Below are 22,361 nucleotides of genomic sequence, written 5' to 3' on the forward strand. Positions count from 1 at the left end.
TTTTCAACATATTAATAACAAGAAAAACGTCAAGGAAGATAGTAGCTATTAGTAGATATTCTACTAATTATCTTCTACTTCCGGTTGGTGACCCCCGGTGACATGGCGTTGAGTGAGTGACTGCTGCTCCTCAATACCATCAGTCACCGTACTTTGGGGATCCCCTCAGGGGCGCGGAGCCTGGAGAGCCCCACGGACGAGAGAGCGAGCCGGGTGAGCATGAAAGCGGAGCGCAAAACGTTGATCACAAGACCGGGCAGCTCTGTCAACCCAGCATGCGTGAGTCGGCCAAATTAATGCCGACACGAAGCTGCGGTAACCAGCAACCAGATTGGAAGCAAGGGAGATTGGATGCTGCAGTGCTGACAGATACACACCCTTCCTGCGTATGTGAAAGTGGACATCAGTAAGAGGAGTCGGTGGAGTCGGGCGAAAATACTCGCGGAGGAAAAAACCGGCGATTGAAAGTTTGTGAGCAGTTTGAACAGAGAGAGAGCCCGACAAGCCGGCGTGGAAAAAAGAAAAGAGCTGACGTGTTGAAAGCAAGCGCACAAAGAGAGGATTGGTGAGATGATACAAGAACAGTGAAAATATTCCTTTCCTTTTTGTTTTCTATAGAAGTAGATTCATCGGAGGCTGAAACTAGGTGGATCGAGCTTGACTATCTTAAGGAACAGGAAGTGCAGCCATTAAGAGACTTGTCTGAGGAATAAACTGAATAGCTGGAACGTCAGACTTGTGGACAGTCTAGCAGCAAGGAATATGATAGAGTGCTGAACTTTGATGAATGGACCTGAGTGGAAAAAAAAAACAAAGCCCGAAGAATAGACACTGAGCAATAAAGAAAAGTTTATATTCCAAAAAGAAGGGAAATAATAATAATAATAATAATAATAATAATAATAACAACAACAACGTTGGAACCTTCTGACAATTTTTTCTTCAATATCCTGATTGTCTAAATATAATTATCAGTAAGAATTGTTAATCTCCCTACAAATTAATTTTTCTGGATTAGATATATATAGTATATATTCTTAAGTTATATTGTTTTAAACTTTTTAGATTCATTCACCTATCTATAATTGCATTTATAGTCAAATATTTATAATTGCATTAATTCCTATCTACAGTATTTATAGCATTTATAGTATTTAAAGTATTTATAGTATTTAGTTATATTAATTGATATATTGATTGTTAAGAATTAAACTAGATATTTTATAAATTAAGTTATTAATTATCTAACGACTAACTGTCAAGCTAACCAAATATACATTAATTATATATTGAGTATAAGGTACTATTGGTAAGGGGTATAGATTACTAAATTGATATTGATTGTCAAATAGAATCTACTTTTACTTAAAGATCTAGAAGACAAAATTAGACATAGATAAAAACTAAGGAAAGAAAACAGAGGCGGAAGCTGGTGAATGAGAATTTGGAGAAATATCGAAAGAATAATTAGAGAACAAAAAATAATTTTGAAAGAAATGACAAGCATGTCATCAACAGTGGTGAAAACCGGAAAAAAGACTCCCTCTAACCCCACTATAACAATGACCTCTCCGGCTACACAGAAATCAACAGAAGGGCTGGCAAAAACGGAAAAATCTACAGCCACATCAACAATGCAAACTCTGCAAGCATCATTAACTTTGATTCAAGAAACCATGATGGCAATGCAGGAAAAAATGTCCAATAATCATGTCGAATTAAAATCAGATATACATGCATTGGACCAGAAAATGAAGGAAATCTAAACCTCAATATTCAATAACGAACAACGAATTCAGAAAGCCGAAATAAGAATTGACCAAACCGAAAAGAAATTAGACACTGTGGACCAAACATTGACAACTCAAAATAGAGAGTTAGAGGATTCGATAATCCAATTAGAGATGGACCGGGCTTCCTTCTACCTGCGTTTCCAAAACATTGTTGAGGACAAAGAGGAAGACATGGGTGAGAAGATGGCAGAGCTGATAGCAGACATACTCCAACAAGATAAACAAGAGATAATTAGAGAGTTGGATGACGTATACAGAGTCCAGACAAATTATGCAAGAAGGAACAAGCTCCCTAGGGAAGTGCATGTCCAATTTGCAAGAAAAAATAAATAAAAGATATTCTATATAACATGACAAGAGAGGAACAGATAACATATAGAGGAAAAGAAGTAATAATTTTAAAACAGATACCAAGAAGAGTAAGGGAGGTGAGAAAGGAGTATAGATTTCTAGCTGTACAGTTAAACAAAAGAAATATACTATTCAGGTGGCTCTTACCAGAAGGGATGTTAATTACTTGGCAAGGGAGAAAAATAAAAGTAGAAAGCCTGAGTACAGCACAAGACTTCCTTGACCAGTTGAGAGGTGCAGAGGAAGAGCAGAGTAGCAAAGAGGAATTAGAGACAGCAGCAGTAGAGGAGGAGGCCCTACACCAACAGAATACAAAGGAAGCAACCGCGGAGGAGAAGAAGACAGAAGAAGCCAAAGGGAAAAAAGCAAGACCAGTGAGAGCCGTACGAACAAACAAAAACTAATAACCAGACAAGGAAACAGGGATGAATGATTTGAAATTAATATCTGTAAATGTCAATGGCTTAAACGACTACAAAAAGAGGAAACTAATATTAACAAAATTAGGTAAACAAAATGTCGATATAATGTGTCTACAAGAGGTGCACATAAAAAAAGAAGAGGGTAAATGTTTAGAATATAAAAAATTTGGTCAAACATTTGCTTCGCTGGCAGAGAAAAAGAAGAGGGGGGTGGTAATCTATGTAAAGAAAGGAATTGAAGCAGAGCAAAAGTTTAAGGATACAAAGGGAAGAACCCTCATGATTGAAATTAAGAGAGGGAACTCCAAAATATTATTAGTGGGTATATATGTTCCAAATAAAAAACAGGGAGAATACTTCAAGAAACTCCATGAACAATTAGTAAAGATGGAATATAACAAAATCTGTATAATAGGGGATTTTAATGATATTGTGGATTTGGAGAAAGATTATAAAAGTAATAAAGCAAAAAAACCAAAAGGACAAATTTACCGAGAGCTTTTTTTGATCTAGCCGATGAATTGGACCTAATTGATATTTGGCGTACCCTGCACCAAACGATAGGCAATACACATTTTATTCAAATGCACAAAGGTCGTGGTCCAGAATAGACATGGCATGGGTTAGCAGGAAACTTGGATTAGAAATTGGAATGGCTGAAATTAACCTGAATAACTGGGCAGACCACAACCCCTTAGAAATTAGGTAGAAGTGTGTAAAGAGAAAGAACCAACAGAGATGGAGGTTTGGTACCAAATTACTGGGTGACAGAGAATGCATACAAAAACTTAAAGAAGAAGTAAACTCCTTTTTCAAGGAACATGGAACATCCCGTGCAATAGTATGGGACACAATGAAGGCCTACTTGAGAGGAGTTGTGTTCTCATATAGCGCATACAAAAATAAGGAAAAAGGAGGACCCTGGAAGACTATTTAAATCATTTAGGAGAAGCAGAAAGAAAACTCCAAGACAATCCAGGCAATGAAATAGCTAAAGAAAGCTGGATGATGTGGAGACACAAATTGAATATCATTGATCAAGAGGAACTAACGCAAAAAATGAAAAGAACAAAACAATACCTCTTTGAGAATGCCAACAAATCGGGCAGGTGGTTGGCCTATAAATTAAAAAAGGAAAATGAAAAGGGGACAATTCATACACTAGAAGATTCTAAGGGTAAGCTATTGACCAAAGAAGAAGAAAAATTGGAAAGAGCTAGCGAATTTTATGAGACTATATATAAAAAAGAGGAGGTCCCAGAAGCAAAATAGAGCAATATTTGATAAATGCAGAGCTCCCACAAATAACAGAAGAAGAGAGAGAAACGCTTAATAGAAAGATCACAATTGAAGAATTAAAAACAGCCCTCTCCAAACTGAAAAACAATAAAGCGCCAGGTCCCGATAGATTCCCAGGGGAAATATATAAAAAACTAGAAGAAATATTGCAACCAAAATTAGTAGAAATCTTCAACGATGTATTGATAGGCTCTAAAATCCCAGAGTCGTGGAAGGAAGCGCATGTTACACTTGTGCCGAAAGAAGGTGCCGACCTAAAACAAATTCAGAATTATAGATCAATCTCCCTCCTAAACACTGATTATAAGCTATTTATGGGCATAATGGCAGAAAGAATTAAAAAAATATTAAACATTTGGATACATAAGGATCAAAACGGATTCCTTCCGGGGAGGCAAATCAGAGATAATCTGAGAACTGTGCTGGACACCCTAGAGTACTATGAAGAATACCCCGAAAAACAGATGGCCTTAATCTTTGTTGACGCCCAAAAAGCATTCGACAATTTAAATTGGAAATTTATGACCAAACAAATTGAGATAATGAAATTTGGAACAAATTTTGAAATGATGATAAAATCTATCTATGATAATCAAAAGGCAAGTATTCTAGTAAATGGAGATAGGACAAAAACATTCCAGATTAGCAAGGGGATAAGGCAAGGCTGCCCCCTGTCACCACTATTGTTTATTTTGGCCCTAGAAGTTTTGCTACAGAAAATTAGAAATAATGAGGAAATAAAAGGTCTAAAGATTAGGAAGGAGATCTACAAGACGCAAGCATTTGCAGATGATGTAGCTTTAATTCTTGAGGACCCTATAGAATCACGACCAAAAGTGCTAGAGGAATTGGGTAAATATGGAGAGGTGGCAGGCTTCACATTGAATAAAACTAAAACTAAAGTACTGACCAAGAATGTAACCGAGAGTCAGAAAAATGAGATAGAAGAAGTGTTAGGATTACAGGTTGTCAAAAAAATTAAATACCTAGGAATTTGGATTACTTCAAGATGTTCCACCCTAAAAGAGGACAACTATATCCCCTTAATTAGAAAAATGAAACAAGACCTCGATAGATGGAAGAAAATAAAATTGTCACTTTTGGGCAAGATAGCCGCGATTAAGATGAATATTCTCTCCAAAATATTATTCCTATTCCAAAATATACCGGTGAATTTAGATAAGAAATTTTTCTCAGAATTAGATAAAATTATCAGAGAATTTATATGGGAGGGGAAGAAGCCGAGGTTTTCCATTAAAATTTTAAGGGGCAAAAGAAATATAGGAGGATTTGGGCTCCCCGATTGGGAAACATACTACAGGGCAGCTAAGCTAGTTTGGATAAGAGATTGGACCACCCTGGAAAATGAGAGGATCTTAACCCTAGAAGGCCACAACTTACAAAAAGTGTGGCATGCCCACATTTGGGACATAGAAGAGAAAAGGAAAACATATTTTCATAGACACAAAATTAGAGATTCACTGATACAAACATGGACCCCGATTAGGCAAAGATATTATAAAAAAGTCCCAAGTTGGCTCTCTACGATGGAGGCCCTAATCTACCCCAATAGATGGGGAATGGAGAAAATGGGTAGGTATAAAGATATCTTAGAGGAAGGAGGAAATCTCAAATCAAATGATACCTTGAGAGAGCAAGGAATAATTTTAGATTGGTGGACCTACTTACAAATAAAATCTAGATACCAGAAAGACAAAGAACAATACGGCTTAGAATTTGGACCTAATGGGTTGGATAAAGTCCTGATGGGAACAGGCAAAAAGATTTTGGCTAAATTGTATAATTATTTACTAGATGAAGACAAGGCTGAGGATATAACAAAGAATCAAATGAACGCATGGGAGAAAAATATTGGATGAGATATAAATTTTAATGAATGGGAGAAGGCATGGAATAAGAACCTTAAATTGACCAGAGCGGCGACATACAAGGAAAACCACTACAAGATGCTCCATAGATGGTGTCTAGCCCCGGCCAGGCTAGCAAAGATATATCCTAATATAGATCCCAACTGTTGGAAATGTGGCCATGGTCAAGGCACCTTCTTTCACATGTGGTGGACATGCCCGGAAGCGAAAGGATATTGGAGTAAGATCAGGAGATGGTTACAAGAAATAATTGGGGAACATACTGGAGTGCGCAGAGATGACTAAACTAACCCATGAAATAAATGATGATGAGAAGTCAGATTATTATATTGAGTGGGAAAGGTGGTATAAATGGATGCATGATAAAATGAAAGAAAGAGAAAAAGGTGTGTTAAACAAAGGTAAAAAGTAATTTGAAATATTACCAGAAACACTGCACATCTGATATTAATGAAAATGTCAATATACTTATGTTTTTTTTTAAAAAAAAGTCAATAAAGTTTTTTTCAAAAAAAAAAAGTTTCTTTCAACAGATTAATAATAAGAAAAACATCAAGGAAACAGTAAGTCTACTAAAGAGAAGAAGTAACAGACAGTAGGGAGACAGCAGAGCTGTTTAACTCATTCTTTGACTCAGTCTTCACACAAAAGAAATTATAGCCCGATGTACTAAAAAACCCTGTAAAACTACTGTAAAAAACAAACTAGAAATAAAAATTAAAATAAGCAAGAAAATGGTAAGGGAACATCTACCTGATCTTGATGAATATAAATCACTGGGACCTGACAGATTACATCCTAGATGTTATCTCAGAACCATTGAACCATATCTTTCAAAAATCATGAAGCACCGGGGAAGTACCTGAGGATTGGAAAAGGGCTGATGTGATTCCCATCTTCAAGAAAGAAAGAAAAAAAACCTTCCCAGGAAACTACAGACCAATCAGTCTAATATTAATACCTAGGAAGAGCCTGGAAAAGATATTCAAAAAACAGATCTGTGAACAACTAGAAGCAAATAAAGTTATAACTAGTAGCCAGCACTGGTTTGTTAAAAACAGATCATAGCAAACTAATCTTATTTCATTCGTTGATAAAGTCATTAAATTAGTAGACCAGCTAAATGCTGTGGACATAGTATATTTAGATTTCAGTAAGACATTTGACAAAGTAGACCATAACCTACTTCTTGGTAAGCTAGAAGAGTGTGGAATAGACAACATCACCACCAGATGGATTTGTAGCTGGCTAATAAACCGTACTCAATGAATAGTTCTTAATGGGACTACATCCATATGAAGAGAAGTAACTAGTGGGGTACCAAAGGGTCCATTTTAGGCCCAGTAGTCTTCAATATCTTCATAAATGACATAGATGAGGGAATAGAAGGGGAGCTCATCAAATTTGCAAATGACACTAAACTGGCAGGAATAGCCAACACCCCAGAAGACAAGCTTGGGATCCAAAAAAGATCCTGACAAACTTGAACAATGGGCCGTATCCAATAAAATGAATTTTAATATGGAGAAAAGCAAAGCTTTACATTTAGGCAGGAAAAATCAAAGGTATAAGTACAGATTAGCCAAGACCTGGCTCAAAAACAGTTACTGTGAGAGGAATCTTGGAGTCCTAGTGGATGATCACTTGAATATGAGCCAGCAGTGTGCAGCAGCAGCCAAAAAAGCTAATAAAGGTTGTATAAACAAAGGCATAGAATCAAAATCACATGAAGTAATAGTACCACTATATAAAACCCTAGTAAGACCATACCCAGAGTACTGCAATCAATTATGGTCACCATACTACAAAAAAGATGTTGAGACTTTGGAAAAAGTTCAGAAAAGAGCAACTAAGATGATCAAAGGCCTGGAGATTAAACCATAAGAAGAATGGCTGCAGGTTTTGGGTCTGACTAGTCTAAAGAAAAGAAGAATAAGGGCTGACATGATAGCAGTATTTTAGTATTTGAGGGGCTGCCATAAAGAAGAGGGAGTCAAATTATTCTCCAAAGCACCAGAGGGCAGGACAAGAAACAATGATTGGAAACTAATCAAAGAGAGAAGCAACCTGGAATTAAGGAGAAACTTCCTAATAGTGAGGACAATTAACCAGTGGAACAGCTTGTCTGCAGAAATCGTGGGTGTTCCATCACTGGAGGTTTTTTAAGAAGAGACTAGACCAGAGATGGCTAACCTTTTTGCCACCGCGTGCCAAAAGCAGGGGGAACATGGGCGGGGTCATACACATGTGTGCCCACACCCATAATTCAATTCAAGGGCCCCCACACATGCACACGCCCCCCCCATGCTCCCCACGCTTTTGGCATGCGATGGCATGGTGGGCCAGGTAGGCCTGTTTTTCGCCCTCCCCAGGCTCCAGAGGCTTTCTTGGAGCCTGGGGAGGGTGAAAACGCCCCCCCGGAGGCCCTCCAGAGGCCGGAAATGGCCTGTTTCCTGACTTCTGGTGGGACCGGAAATTAGCTGGCTAGCGCAGCGCATGCGAGCTGAAGCTGAGCTACAGCAATGCTCACGTGCCCACAGATATGGCTTTGCATGCCATAGGTTCGCCATCACAGGACTAGACAGTCACTTATCTTAAATGGTATAGGTTCTCCTGCTTGAGCAGGGGGCTGGACTAGAAGACCTCCAAGGTCCCTTCCAGCTCTAATCTATTTCTATTCTAGATACTGGTCCTTACTAAGGAATATAAATTACAATCAAACAAAATACTGGTGATGTCTTCTATAGCTCCACATATACACTTCTTTCACTGATATGCTATTTTCTAGAATCACTCTTATTTTACCTAGAGTCCAAAACATTGAATCTTGTCCTGGTAGAGGCAATCCTTTGACCTTCTGTTAGGCCTATAATTAAGTATTTTTCAATTTTAAATGATGTTTTGTTTTTGACAAGGTTTTAGGAGCTTAATACTTGAAAGTTTGAGCACTGACATTCAAGACTCTTGAAGATTTCCTTGGCCTGATGGCAACCAAAAAGTAGATAAGTAATTTTTAATAAACTATCAGGTTCCGCAGAAAAAACCCCCAGCCAAATAATGTTTAGGTTTGAAGCTTTTATCTTCTCCGGCACTCACTGACCATCCATCCAGTGCTCCCCACCACCTTTAAACAGTTCCCGCCAGCACACCTCTCCTACATGCCTGCTCCATCACCCAATGCTCCTGGAAGTGCTGAGTCACACTGAGTTGACTTGCAGTTGTAAGTTGTGCTTCTGAGGCTTGCCTGCCGCTGGAGACATTCTGAGGCAGTTCTGGAGGCCCTGTAAGGGGCTTGACAATGTCCAGATGTTTGTAGCAAGGCTGCCTCCCCTGGGATCGGCCCCTGGTGGTCTTTTCTCCCCCTCCCTGAATGGCAGCTCCGAGCTGAGCATGCCAGAGCTGACATGCAGCCCCTCTACCACAGAGACGGCATCAGGAAGAGAGAGAACATGGTCAGGAGGGATATGGGTGGATATCCCCATATTAAAGGTGTTGATTGGAGAATGCAGGGCTAATTCAGCCCTGACCACACAAGCTAAGCAGGGTTGTCAAACTCAAATTTCATTGAGGGCTACATCAGGGCTGTGGTTGACCTCAAGGGGCTGGGCGGGCATGGTCGACTGGGTGGGTGTGACCAGTTTGATGTAACATGAGCCAGCTCCTTACATTCCATCAGCCGAGAGCTCAGGACAGGGGCGGGGGGGTGGCAGTTATTATAAAGGAAGGTCTGGATCTGAGGGAGACCACTGTACCACAGATAGCTGGATATGAGTCCCTTTTTGTGAAGTTGGGTCGTGGGGTGCAGATGGGCCTGTTGATCACATATCTGGCTCCCTGCCACGTGGCAACGGCCCTGCCCGAACTACCCTCAGGCTTTTGGTCATGGGGGATTTTAACCTGCCATCCATCGGTGAAACGTCTGAGGTGGCCTGGGAGTTCATGGCTTCTATGACGGCCATGGACCTGACTCAGTTAATTCATGGCCCCACTCACATAGGCGGGCACACTCTGGACTTAGTTTTCATCTCTGGTCAGTGGTCGAGTGGCCTTGATATAGGGGATATAGTCATCGAACCCTTGTCATGGTCTGACCACTCACTCCTTCGACTAGACTTTCTAACCTCTACACCCCTCCGCCGGGAGGCGGAACTGATTAGTTGGTTCCGCCCCAGGTGCCTGATGGATCCTGATAAGTTCCAGATGGAGCTTGGGTCAATTTCTAAGACTCTGGCTCATGACTTGGCTGAAGACTTGGTGGCCGCCTGGGACAGTGCGGCCGCCGGGGCCTTGGACCATGTCGTGCCTTTGTGGCCTCTGATCAGGCACCGAACTAACCTAGCTCCTTGATTCTCCGAGGAACTGGAACTGGAGGAAATCCGAGGGAGATGAAGTGCCGGAAAAGACACCTGGAGAGTGGTTGGAGGACCAGCCGTTCCGAATCTGACCGAACATTGGTGAGGTCTCATATTAAGACCTACCTAGTAGCGATAAAAGCGGCAAAATCTAACTATTTTTCCGCTCTTATTGCATCATCAGATAATCGCCCAGCCGCCCTGTTTAGGGTGACCTGCTCCCTCCTCCATCTGGGAACGCGGGATGACCCCTTGCAAGGTCGAGCTGAGGATTTCATGCAGTATCTGTATGATAAAATCACTTAGATTCGGGAAGGTCTGGCCACTGACTGGGTAAATCTGGATGGGATGATTGAGGCAGGTCTTGAGAGTGTTATTTGGGAGGAGTTTGATCCTGTGGCTCCCGAGGACGTGGACAGGATTCTGGGAAGGCTGAACTCGACCACATGTCTATTGGACCCATGTCCCTCCTGGTTGCTGCTGGCTTCCCGGGAGGTTACACGAGGCTGGCTCCAGGGGATTATAAATGCTTCCTTGAGTGAGGGTGTCTTCCCTGCTGCCTTGAAAGAGGCGGTGGTGAGGCCTCTCCTCAAGAAGCCTTCCCTGGACCCGGCAGTGTTGGCAAATTATCGTCCAGTCTCCAACCTTCGCTTCGTTGCAAAGGTTGTTGAGAGTGTGGTAGCGCGACAGCTCCCCCAGTACCTGGATGAATCGTCGTATCTGGATCCGTTCCAGTCGGGCTTCAGGCCTGGGTACAGCACGGAAACGGCATTGGTCGCGTTGGTTGATGATCTCTGGAGGGCTCGGGACAGAGGTTGTTCCTCTGTCCTGGTCCTATTAGACCTCTCAGCGGCTTTTGATACCATCGACCATGGTATCATGTTGCGCCAATTGGAGGGGTTGGGGGTGGGAGGCACCGTTTTGCAGTGGTTCTCCTCCTACCTCTCTGACTGGTCGCAATCTGTGTTGACAGGGGGCAGCGGTCAACCCGATGTGCGATGTGCGATGTTTACGGCTGCTGACCTGCTTGCGCTGCGAGACTCCCCCTTCTCGCAGGTTTGGCCCTCCTCACTATCGAGGGCCTACCTTGATGACGGATTTTGGAATCACGAGAGGTGGCATGCGGTGAGGAGGGGGTTGTGGGGTTTTTTGGGGAAATTTTTAGATAAGGTTTTAAAGGTTTCTGGGAGGAGGGTGGGTTCGGTGGGTTTGGGGGAGAACCTGTCAGGGAGAAGGCCAGAGCCGGCTGAAGAGCACAGCACTAGAGATGCAGGAACCAGGGTCAAGGAGGGGGTTAGAGCTTGTGTTGTGGATGGACATTACATCAGTACTGTGGGTGGGAGGGGCAGATATGGCGGGAGCAGGGGGCCACATCAGGTTGTGGGAGCGCGCACCCGCTGGCTCCAAGCGGTGGCGCGCTCCGGCCTCCCCTCGTTCCCCAGGTTGCACAGACCCTCAGGCCCTGGGCCTTCAGCTGATGCTGTGCAACGCCCAGTCCGTGGTAAATAAAGCCCCCCTCATTTGTGATCTTGTTCAGGAGGGGGGAGCGGACCTGGCGGGTATTACGGAGACCTGGTTGGGCCAGGAGGGGGGGTCCCCCTCGTTGAGATGTGCCCACCCGGTTTCTGCACATTCCATCAGCCGAGGACACAGGGGAGGGGAGGGGGGGTGGCGGTTGTCATTAGAGAAGGTCTTGGTCCGAGGGAGGTCACTGTTCCTCAGACGGCTGGTTGTGAGTCCCTCCTTGTGAAGTGGGGTCATGGGGTGCAGATGGGTGTGCTGGTTACGTACCTGGCTCCCTGCCACGTGACGGCAGCCCTGCCCGAGCTGCTCAACGTTATAGCCGCGGTGGCGGTTGACACCCCCAGGCTTATGGTCTTGGGGGATTTTAACCTGCCATCCGTCAGTGAGGCGTCTGAGGTGGCTCGGGAGTTCATGGCTTCCATGACGGCCATGGACCTGACCCAGTTAATTCATGGCCCTACTCACACGGGGGGAAACACGCTAGACCTGGTTTTTTTCTCTGGTCAGTGGTTGAGTGACCTTGAGATAGGGGATATAGTGATCGAGCCCTTGTCATGGTCAGATCACTCCCTCCTTCGCTTTGACCTTCGAACCGCCGCACCCCGCCGCAGGGAGGCGGAACCATTGAGGTGGTACCGCCCCAGGCGCCTGATGGATCCTGATAGGTTCCAGACGGAGCTTGGGCCATTTCCTGAGGCTCTGGCACACGGCTCGACTGAGGAGCTGGTGGCCGCCTGGGATAGGGCGGCCGCTGGAGCTTTGGATCGGGTCGTGCCTTTGTGGCCTCTGACCCGGCGTCAATCTCGCCTGGCTCCTTGGTTCACCGAGGAGCTGAGGGAGATGAAGCGCCGGAAAAGACGCCTGGAGAGTGGTTGGAGGGCCAGCCATTCTGAATCTGACCGAACACTGGTAAGGTCTCATATTAAGACCTACCTGGTGGCGATAAAAGTGGCAAAGTATAACTATTTTGCCACTCTTATTGCGTCATCAGATAATCGCCCGGCCGCCCTGTTTAGGGTGACCCACTCCCTGCTCCACCAGGAAGCGCGGGAGGACCCCTTGGAGGGTAGAGCCGAGGATTTTGTACAGTATCTGTATGACAAAATCGCTCATTCAGGAACACCTGGACTCTGACTGGGTAGATTCAGCGGGGAGGACAGAGGCAGGTCTTGTGAGTATTATCTGGGAAGAGTTTGATTCTGTGACGCCCGAAGACGTGGACAGGATACTGGGCAGGCTGAGCGCAGCCACATGTTTACTGGACCCGTGTCCCTCCTGGTTGGTGCTGGCCTCTCGGGAGGTTACACGAGGCTGGCTCCAGGGGATTATAAATGCTTCCTTGAGTGAGGGTGTCTTCCCTGCTGCCTTGAAAGAGGCGGTGGTGAGGCCTCTCCTCAAGAAGCCTTCCCTGGACCTGGCAGTGTTGGCAAATTATCGTCCAGTCTCCAACCTTCGCTTCGTTGCAAAGGTTGTTGAGAGTGTGGTAGCGCGACAGCTCCCCCAGTACCTGGATGAATCGTCGTATCTGGATCCGTTCCAGTCGGGCTTCAGGCCTGGGTACAGCACGGAAACGGCATTGGTCGCGTTGGTTGATGATCTCTGGAGGGCTCGGGACAGGGGTTGTTCCTCTGTCCTGGTCCTATTAGACCTCTCAGCGGCTTTTGATACCATCGACCATGGTATCATGCTGCACCGGCTAGAGGAGTTAGGGGTGGGGGGCACCGTCCTACGGTGGTTCTCCTCCTTTCTCTCTGACCGGTCGCAGTCTGTGTTGACAGGGGGGCAGAGGTTGACCCCGAGGCCCCTTGTATGTGGGGTGCCACAAGGGTCGGTCCTCTCGCCCCTTCTGTTCAACATTTATTTGAAGCCGCTGGGTGAGATCATCCGTGGTTTCGGGGTGAAGTACTGATGATACTCAGCTGTACATCTCCACCCCGGACCACCCCAATGATGCCCTTGAAGTGATGTCCCGGTGCCTGGAGGCCGTGCGGATCTGGATGGGGAGAAACAGACTCAGGCTCAACCCATCCAAGACCGAGTGGCTGTGGTTTCCGACATCCCGATATAGTCAGTTGGTTCCATCACTGACTATTGGGGGCGAGTCATTGGCCCCCACGGAGAGGGTTCGCAACTTGTCCTCCTGGACTCACGGCTGTCTTTAGAAGAGCACATGACGGCCGTGGCCAGGGGGACTTTTTATCAGGTCCGCCTGATTCACCAGTTGCATCCCTTTCTGGATCGGGACTCGTTAAATACGGTCACTCATGCTCTCGTTACTTCCCGCTTGGACTACTGCAATGCTCTCTACATGGGGCTCCCCTTGAGGAGCACCCGGAGACTCCAGCTGGTCCAGAATGCGGCCGCGCGGGTGGTTATGGGAGCGACGTGGCGCTCCCATGTGACCCCCCTCCTGTGCGAGCTGCACTGGCTCCCGGTGGTCTTCCGGGTGCGCTTCAAGGTTTTGGTTACCACCTTTAGAGCGCTCCATGGCATCGGACCGGGGTATCTACGAGACCGCCTTCTGCTACCAATAGCCTCTCACCGACCAGTACGCTCCCATAGAGAGGGGCTCCTCAGGGTGCCGTCGGCCAAACAGTGTCGACTGGCGGCCCCCAGGCGGAGAGCCTTCTCTGTGAGGGCACCTACCATCTGGAACGAGCTCCCCCCAGAGATACGGAAGATCCCGGACCTGCGCACGTTTCGCCGTGCTCTCAAAACTTTTCTATTTCAGCAAGCTGGCCTGGCCTAACTCCCCTCTTTTAAATTATTTTTAAATTTTTTAATTCGTGATTTTATAAATTGGGTGTTTTAATCTGTGTTTCGGCCAAAATATTTAATAATTTTAAGGGATTTTTAATATTTGTATTATCTGTATTTTATCTTGGCTGTTCACCGCCCTGAGTCCTTCGGGAGTAGGGCAGTATAGAAATTTGATTAAATAAATAAATAAATAAAACCCAAGGCGCCTTGTTTGTGGGGTACCGCAAGGGTCGGTCCTCTCGCCCCTTCTGTTCAACATTTATGTAAAGCTGCTGGGTGAGATCATCCGTGGCTTTGGGGTGGAGTTCCATCAGTACGCTGATGACACCCAGCTGTACATCTCCACCCCAGGCTACCCGAGCGATGCCCTTGAAGTGATGTCCTGGTGCCTGGAGGCTGTGTGGGCCTGGATGGGGAGAAACAGGCTCCGACTCAACCCTTCCAAGACCAAGTGGCTGTGGCTTCCGGCATCCTGATATAGCCAGCTGGTACCATCGCTGGTTATTGGGGGCGAATCACTGGCCCACTCCCATCACGGAGAGGGCTCGCAACTTAGGCGTCCTCCTGGATGCACGGCTGTCTTTAGAAGAGCATATGATGGCTGTGGCCAGGGGGGCTTTTTATCAGGTTCGCCTGATACGCCAGTTGCGTCCCTTTCTGGATCAGGACTCCTTATGCACGGTCACTCAGGCACTCGTCACTTCCCGCCTGGACTACTGCAATGCTCTCTACATGGGACTCCCCTTGGGGTGCACCTGGAGGCTCCAGCTGGTCCAGAATGCGGCCGCGCAGGGGATTGTGGGAGCGACGGGGTGCTCCCATGTGACACCTCTCCTGCGCGAGCTGCAGTGGCTCCCGGTGGTCTTCCAGGTGCGCTTCAAGGTGTTGGTGACCACCTTTAAAGCGCTCCATGGCTTAGGGCCAGGGTATCTACGAGACCGCCTTCTGCTGCCAATAGCCTCCCACCGGCCAGTACGCTCATACAGAGAGGGCCTCCTCAGGGTGCCGTCTGCCAGACAATGTCGGCTGGCGACCCCCAGGGGGAGAGCCTTCTCTGTGGCGGCACCCGCCCTCTGGAATGACCTACCCCCAGAGATACGCACGATACCAGACCTCCAGACTTTTCGTCGGGCCCTGAAAACTCATTTATTTCAGCTAGCCGGGCTGGCTTGATCCCATCCATTCGGTTTTAATTTGAAATTGGTTTTAATTGGGTTGTTTTAAATTGTGGGCCGAACTTATTTAATTACCTTTTAAACTGTTTTTTACATTTTGTATGCTCTGTTTTATCTCGGCTGTTCACCGCCCTGAATCCTGCTGGAGAAGGGCGGTATAAAAATCTAAATAAATAAATAAATAAATAAATAAATAATAATAAATAATAAATAATAAATAATAAATAATAATAAATAAATAAATAAATAAATAATAAATAAATAATAAATAATAAATAATAAATAAATAATAAATAATAAATAAATAATAAATAAATAATAAATAATAAATAAATAAATTTCCAGGATGGTCCCATGGGCCAGATCTGACCACATCACGGGCCGCATCTGGCCCATGGACCTTATGTTTGACACCCCTAGGCTACAGCGTCTTATCAGTTCCCAAGATATAACTTAAGAGACAAGTTAAGGAACAGCTGTGTTTTATAAGAGTAGGAGGGGGATTATAATATGTTCCACAACTCTGCCTTCTGAGGTTGGTATAGGAGCTCTTTTGGGTTTTATATCTTTGGCATAACAGATGAAGTGCCAGGATGGTTATAAACTGTGTACTTTTGATGGCAGATTAGACTATCCTAACCCTTACTGTACATCTTTGAAGTGTCTACACATGTCCTCCTGTTGGTAAAAACCATGCCTAAGTATGAAAAGTATTTAATTTGGCTGCCTGTCAGGACAGAATTTAGCTGAGAGGGCATCTCAGCTCCATGTGGACCTTTGATTTCTTCTTCCCCCATCGTCTAGGGCTAGGCAGCCTTTAGAAAAACAAAAGGGCTGCTGGCTGAGAGGAGTAGAATTTATCTGGTGGACTGCAGAAATGGAGCAATAACTGGATTTCTTTTGAAACTTTCACTCGAGGCTCATGAGTTAATTAGGGCATTTGTCAGAGCCCTGACACTCAGATCCCAAAGAAACTCTTCTAGCAGACTGCAGGAATGGAGCTGTGATTTTTATTTTTATTTTATTTATTAGATTTATATACCGCCCTACTCCCAAAGGACTCAGGGCAGTGAATAGCCAAGAGATAAAACACACAGATTACAAAATTTAAAAACAGTATAAAAACCTAATTAAATAAATTTGGCCCGGAACAGATTAAAACACCCCTAAAATTTTAGACAAATTTAAAATTTACAATTAAAAAGGGAGGTTAGGCCAGGCCATTTTCAGTTTTGAGCTCAGTTAGCAGAGGAGTTTGTCTTGCCTCCATGCATGAAGGGGTCCTAAACTCATCAGGCAGTTCTTTCACTTCATCTGCTTAAAGACCAAGTGATTGCTTCATGACCGCAGCCAAGAGTGCTGGGTCTGAGGCCCTTAAGTGAAGGCATGTCACTTAATAACTTGGTTCTCAGAAATGTCAATTTTGATTTTTGTCTCTACATGTCAGCGTTTCCACTTTGCTTTTGGCTCGATATCAGTGGATTCCTTCCAACCAGCAATGTCCCTTATGTTGCTTGTTCCAATCCAAGTTTTTTTATTTTATATTATTTGTACATATCAATGTGTGAATGGTGTGATATCTGAGTGTCATACATTTCAATAAAAATAAACATCATATAACACATAGTTATTACATTTCATGTTGCTTGTTAATCTTTAATTTTTGCAGGAAAATTACAGATCGTTCTCAGTTAATGACGATAATTGGGACCAAAATTTCCATCACTAAAGGATGCAGTCATAAAGCACGATGACACATGATTACATTACTTAGCAATGCAAATCCCAATCATCCCAGTTGCCTTTATTAACCAAATCCCACCCAATGATTAGACAAGGATCCACCCTGATCCAAGCCATTTGCAGTTGTGTTCCTTCCAGCCTAGGTCTTGGAAGATAAGGGATTATTTCCTGTTTAACTCTCTCCAACCACCAATCTCCTCAACAGTCTATGGATTGAGTTATTATGGAAAGCACTGGCAGTAAAAGTATGATGTAATGACAGCCCGATAGATTTTAGTGCAAATTTTTAAATAGAAACAATATCTTAATAGCTATAGTGAAGTTTTCCTCTCATAACAACAGTTCTCAGCAATATATTATGAAGACAATATATATGAAATAGAGTCTAAACGGATTTTCTAATATGCCTTGTCAGAGGGAACAAACACATTGATGACAAAACAGATTTTTATTGCCTGTTTGATGTTAATTTACAAAGAAGAGCATGTGATGAAAACAAAGGAAAAGTTTAGCAGAAAAATGTAGTGTTTCTTCTAGTGTAGCTCATTATTTTAGAACACTTTGATGTGCACTTTATCTATTCCCCAGTATCCCAATTTGAACCAGAGCTTCTAATTATCCTCATTCCTGCTGGCCCTGGAATACTGAGATTTGGCTGAGCAAAATGAGATGGTCACTACTAGTTAACTATACTGTCAAGTATTTGCAAGCCATTGGCACATGTGTCATATAGACACCAGTGGAGGCAGAGAGTGTCTCCACCCCTATGTGGAAAGGGGGGGCTTACCCTGAGTATAAAACACCCTCCAACCTTTTCCACCTCGCTCTCTCCATCTCTCTCTTTTCATGTTTGTTCCCCATGAGACTTGATCTCTGTTGTACATAGTTAATATGATTTATTATATGAATAAATATGTTTAAGACATTTATTTATGCATCTGCCTCTGAACTCTTCTATGCTCCTGGGTGTTTCTACGATCCCAATTCCACAGAATGGTAGCAGAGGGAATGGTAGCAGAACTCCACTCCAGGAGCTGTTGAAAAGGCAAGATGCCCTCCAAAATAACCTGTGAGAGAAGCTCCCCTGTTGTGACCAGAGGCCTTCAACAGAGGAGAACTTCACATCAGCCCCAGTCTGAATCACTGATGGAAAACATCGAAGGGGATTTCCATCCAGGTACAACCTGGCAGCCAGAGGCCACCCAGATGCAGCAAGAGATCCCAGGGGCTGAGCCAAGTGATGCTGGAGAAGGCTTCTTCAGCACTCACGACGAGGGGGCAGAAGGACAAGATGAAAGCCTGGACAGGCAAGTGGCTGAGATGTCTGCAGAGGAGTGCTGAGCAGCGCTCGTCTCCCTCCTTAAGACAAGGGCAGCAACCAGAAAGAGGCCTGTGGAGGCAGCACCAGAGATGCCTGCCATCCTGGTAAGGACTCACCTGCCTGATCTCTCCAAGATGGTGCCTGCCACCTCTCCCCTCACACAGTTTCCCACCAAACAAAATGGCCATCAGCTCCCTTCTGGAGCCAACTTCCCCCAAGATGGCTGCTCCCTGGGCACTTTGCCAGAACCACGAGCCAGGCCTACCCCAGCTCCACGGTCCAGGCCTACAACGCCAGCCAGTCAGTTCAGCACTCCAGCGGCCCAGAGGACTACTCCAAACCTATAAGCCCCTTGCCAGGCCGCGCCTACCACGGCAAGCATCAAAGAAGCCATAGAGACCCTGGTTGCCGCCCTGGAAATTAGGGAGCAACCACCCATCAACCAACCCTGAAAAAGTCTAAGGTGACCATTAATCCAGTGCCTACTGTCATTACTGCACAGACCAAGACTGGTAATGATAAGATACATAAGGTTGACAAAGTGTGCATGGATAAAATCTTTACATTTGGATTGTGCACATATTTTACACCGCAGGCTAGGCCATGCTAGCTTCCCGGTTATTAGGAAAATGCAAGATTTTTCCGATGGGCTTAAGATAAAGTATTGTAATACCTATTTGGAATGTGCCATCTGTAAGGCAGCCAAATCAAAAACTGCTGCTATACCTAAGGTTTCTTCCCGACGTGCAAGGTACCCTTATCAGCTGGTACACATGGATTTGGTTGGTCCTTTTAGGCCCTCCCTTGGCAAGGGGCGTTATTTTTTAATGGTAGTTGATGATTACTCTCATTATGGCCATGTATTTATTTTAAAGGACAAAGCTGAAGTCTTTACCAACTTCAAATATCTTTACAACCAGATCCAAACACAACACAAGGTGTGCATCGCTCAGGTGCAGAGCGATAGGGGAATTGAGTTCAGGACTTTTGAAAAGTGGATGAAGGAGAGAGGTATCCTCCATTTTAAATCATCGCCTCAAATGCCTTCAGAGAATGGCATTGTAGAAAGGAGAAATGGCGTGCTGCAGAATGTCATGAACTGCTTACTTGCAGATGCCGACATGAGCCAAGGTTTTTGGGCAGAAGCAGTCAAAATGGCTAATTATCTAGTCAACAGGACATGGGGTAGTGCCATTAACCAAACCCCATACTTCCTGGTCCATGGAAGGAAATCTAACCTCTCACACCTGAGAATTTTTGGTTCCTATGCCTGGGTCCATATTCCCAAGCACCTCAGAAGAAAGGGGGGCAAGGCATCGAGGAGGCTCAGATTTATAGGTTATGCAACCGGCAGCAAGGCCTCTAGATTTGTAGACAAAAATAACCTTGTCATTGTCTTAAGATCAGCTTCCTTTGAGGAGGAGTCAAATTGATCAAGAATTCATTCCAATGAACCCAGTTATTCTCCTATTAGAAATGACACTGAACTACCAACACCACCTAAAGAGGATGAACCAACATACTCCAAACTACAGACCAGCGAAGATCCGGATGGTGATAAATCCTTACCTGACTCTGACAATTTGGACAAGCAATCCCTTGGTGACTTCACACCTTCTGCCTCACCAAAATGTCCATATCTTTGCAGCGCCTGGGACAGAGGCCCACCTCATTTCGATTGGAAAGATGCATCCGGCAGCTCCAATTCTGACACCGATGCTCCGGATGACAGTGATGATGGTGAGTGGCAATTCCCCAGATGGTCAAAACTCTCCAATAAAGGTGTACCACCCAAAAGGTTGGACATTGGCTGTGTGGCCTCGGTCAACAGCGTTACCATGGCGCCTAAAACATACACAGATGTCCTCCAGCTTCCCGAGAAAGAACAGCGTAGGTGGAGGGTGGCAATGGAACGAGAAATGGACAGTCTCAAAAAATTGAAAGTCTTCATTCCCATGGAAGTCCCCAAACAGAGGAAGGCAACTGGCACCCGTTGGGTCTACAAGGTCAAGCCACTGCCCAACAACAAACTCCTTTATAAGGCCCAGCTAGTAGCACAAGGCTATGCACAGCGCTACTTACAGGACTTTGATGAAACCTACTCCCCCACCATGAGAGCAGAAAGTGTGAGGGCTGCTTTGGTCACTGCAGCAGCACATGGGAAACACATTTTTCAATTTGATGTGCAAACTGCTTATTTACACGCACATCTAAAACAAAAAAATTATGTCAGAGGTGCCCCCGGATTCCAGCAACAGGAAGGTCACACCTGGCTTCTGAAGAAAAGTTTGTAAGGCCTCAAACAATCAGGCAGAATGTGGTACAAATGCCTGACTACAACACTCAAATCACTGGGTTTCCATCCATCTCCAGCTGATAAATGTACCTTCACAAGGGATACCAAAGGGGGGCTGGAGAAAGTCCTAGTGTATGTCGATGACCTTTTATATATAGGGCCTGACAAGGGGGGATGTAATATATTTGCCAGGACCCTACAAAAAAGGTTCACTCTAAAGTCTTTAGGATATGTGGACAAGTACCTAGGCGTACAAATCATCACTACACCAAAAGGTTTTGCTCTCTCCCAAAAGGAGAAGATAGAGGAACTTTTGGTGAAATGTAAAATGGAAGATAGCAAGCCAACTGCTATTCCAATGCAGACCGACTATTATGGTTTGGCACACAAGGATAGCCCAGAGTTCCAAAATAATACTCTATTTAGGTCAGTGGTCGGCTCATTATTATATATGCCTTCCAATGTCTGCCTTCCAGACATTGCCCTGGCCGTGAACCTGCTATCCAGACAAGTGGAACATCCTACCCAGTTCCACTGGTTGGCCATTAAAAAGCTATTAAGGTATCTCAAGACCACAGCAGATTACGTGCTTCGCTTGGAACCTGAGAATAGAGACAAGGCCCAGTTAGAATGCTTCACAGATGCGGACTGGGCTGGAGATACCAAAACCCTTAGGAGTACTTCGGGCTTCTTGGTACTGTTAAATGGGGCACCCATCCATTGGCATGTGGGGCAACAGAAATTTGTTTCATGCTCCACCGCTGAAGCCGAATTTGCATGCCTATCAGAGGCAGGGTTATGGTTTGATGCCTTAATCTCTAGCATCTGGACACCATCGACTTTGCCCATCCAAATTATAGAAGACAACACCGGGGCCATAGGCATTGCCAAAGCCTATGTGGTGGGGGAAAGGTCCAGACATATTGATATCCGTTATCAAAATGTTAGAAAACTAGTAGAGATGGGGTTTATATCTTTAACGGCATCTTTGATGTCAGACCAAACATCAAACAGCTGACATTTTCACAAAACCTATACCAGTGGATAGGCACAAAGATCTGTGTAAAAAGTTATGTCTCACAGGGTAAAATCTGTTGTGCATTGCATTAGTGTGTCTGCATGCCATTGGCTTGCAAGGAGGGGAACTGTCAAGTATTTGCAAGCCATTGGCACATGTGTCATATAGACACCAGTGGAGGCAGAGAGTGTCTCCACCCCTATGTGGAAAGGAGGGGCTTACCCTGAGTATAAAACCCCCTCCAACCTTTTCCACCTCGCTCTCTCCATCTCTCTCTTTTCATGTTTGTTCCTCATGAGATTTGATCTCTGTTGTATATAGTTAATATGATTTATTATATGAATAAATACGTTTAAGACATTTATTTATGCATCTGCCTCTGAACTCTTCTGTGCTCCTGGGTGTTTCTACGATCCCA

At 44.7% G+C, this 22,361-nt stretch overlaps 2 protein-coding genes across 7 annotated transcripts in view; both read left to right on the top strand.

Moving 5' to 3' along the window:
- Positions 1-22,361, top strand: part of ELMO1 (engulfment and cell motility 1) — a 641,324-nt gene that overhangs the window by 518,921 nt on the left and 100,042 nt on the right. The gene's annotated exons all lie outside the window — the stretch shown is intronic.
- LOC148114192 (uncharacterized) lies at positions 13,801-14,468 on the top strand. The gene has a single exon (XM_087892446.1). It carries the CDS (start codon positions 13,801-13,803, stop codon positions 14,377-14,379), a length of 579 nt encoding a protein of 192 aa, XP_087748572.1. The 3' UTR covers positions 14,380-14,468.

Source organism: Pantherophis guttatus, chromosome 4, assembly GCF_059756535.1.
Source record: "Pantherophis guttatus breed Tessera chromosome 4, ASM5975653v1, whole genome shotgun sequence".
Classification (NCBI taxonomy): domain Eukaryota; kingdom Metazoa; phylum Chordata; class Lepidosauria; order Squamata; family Colubridae; genus Pantherophis; species Pantherophis guttatus.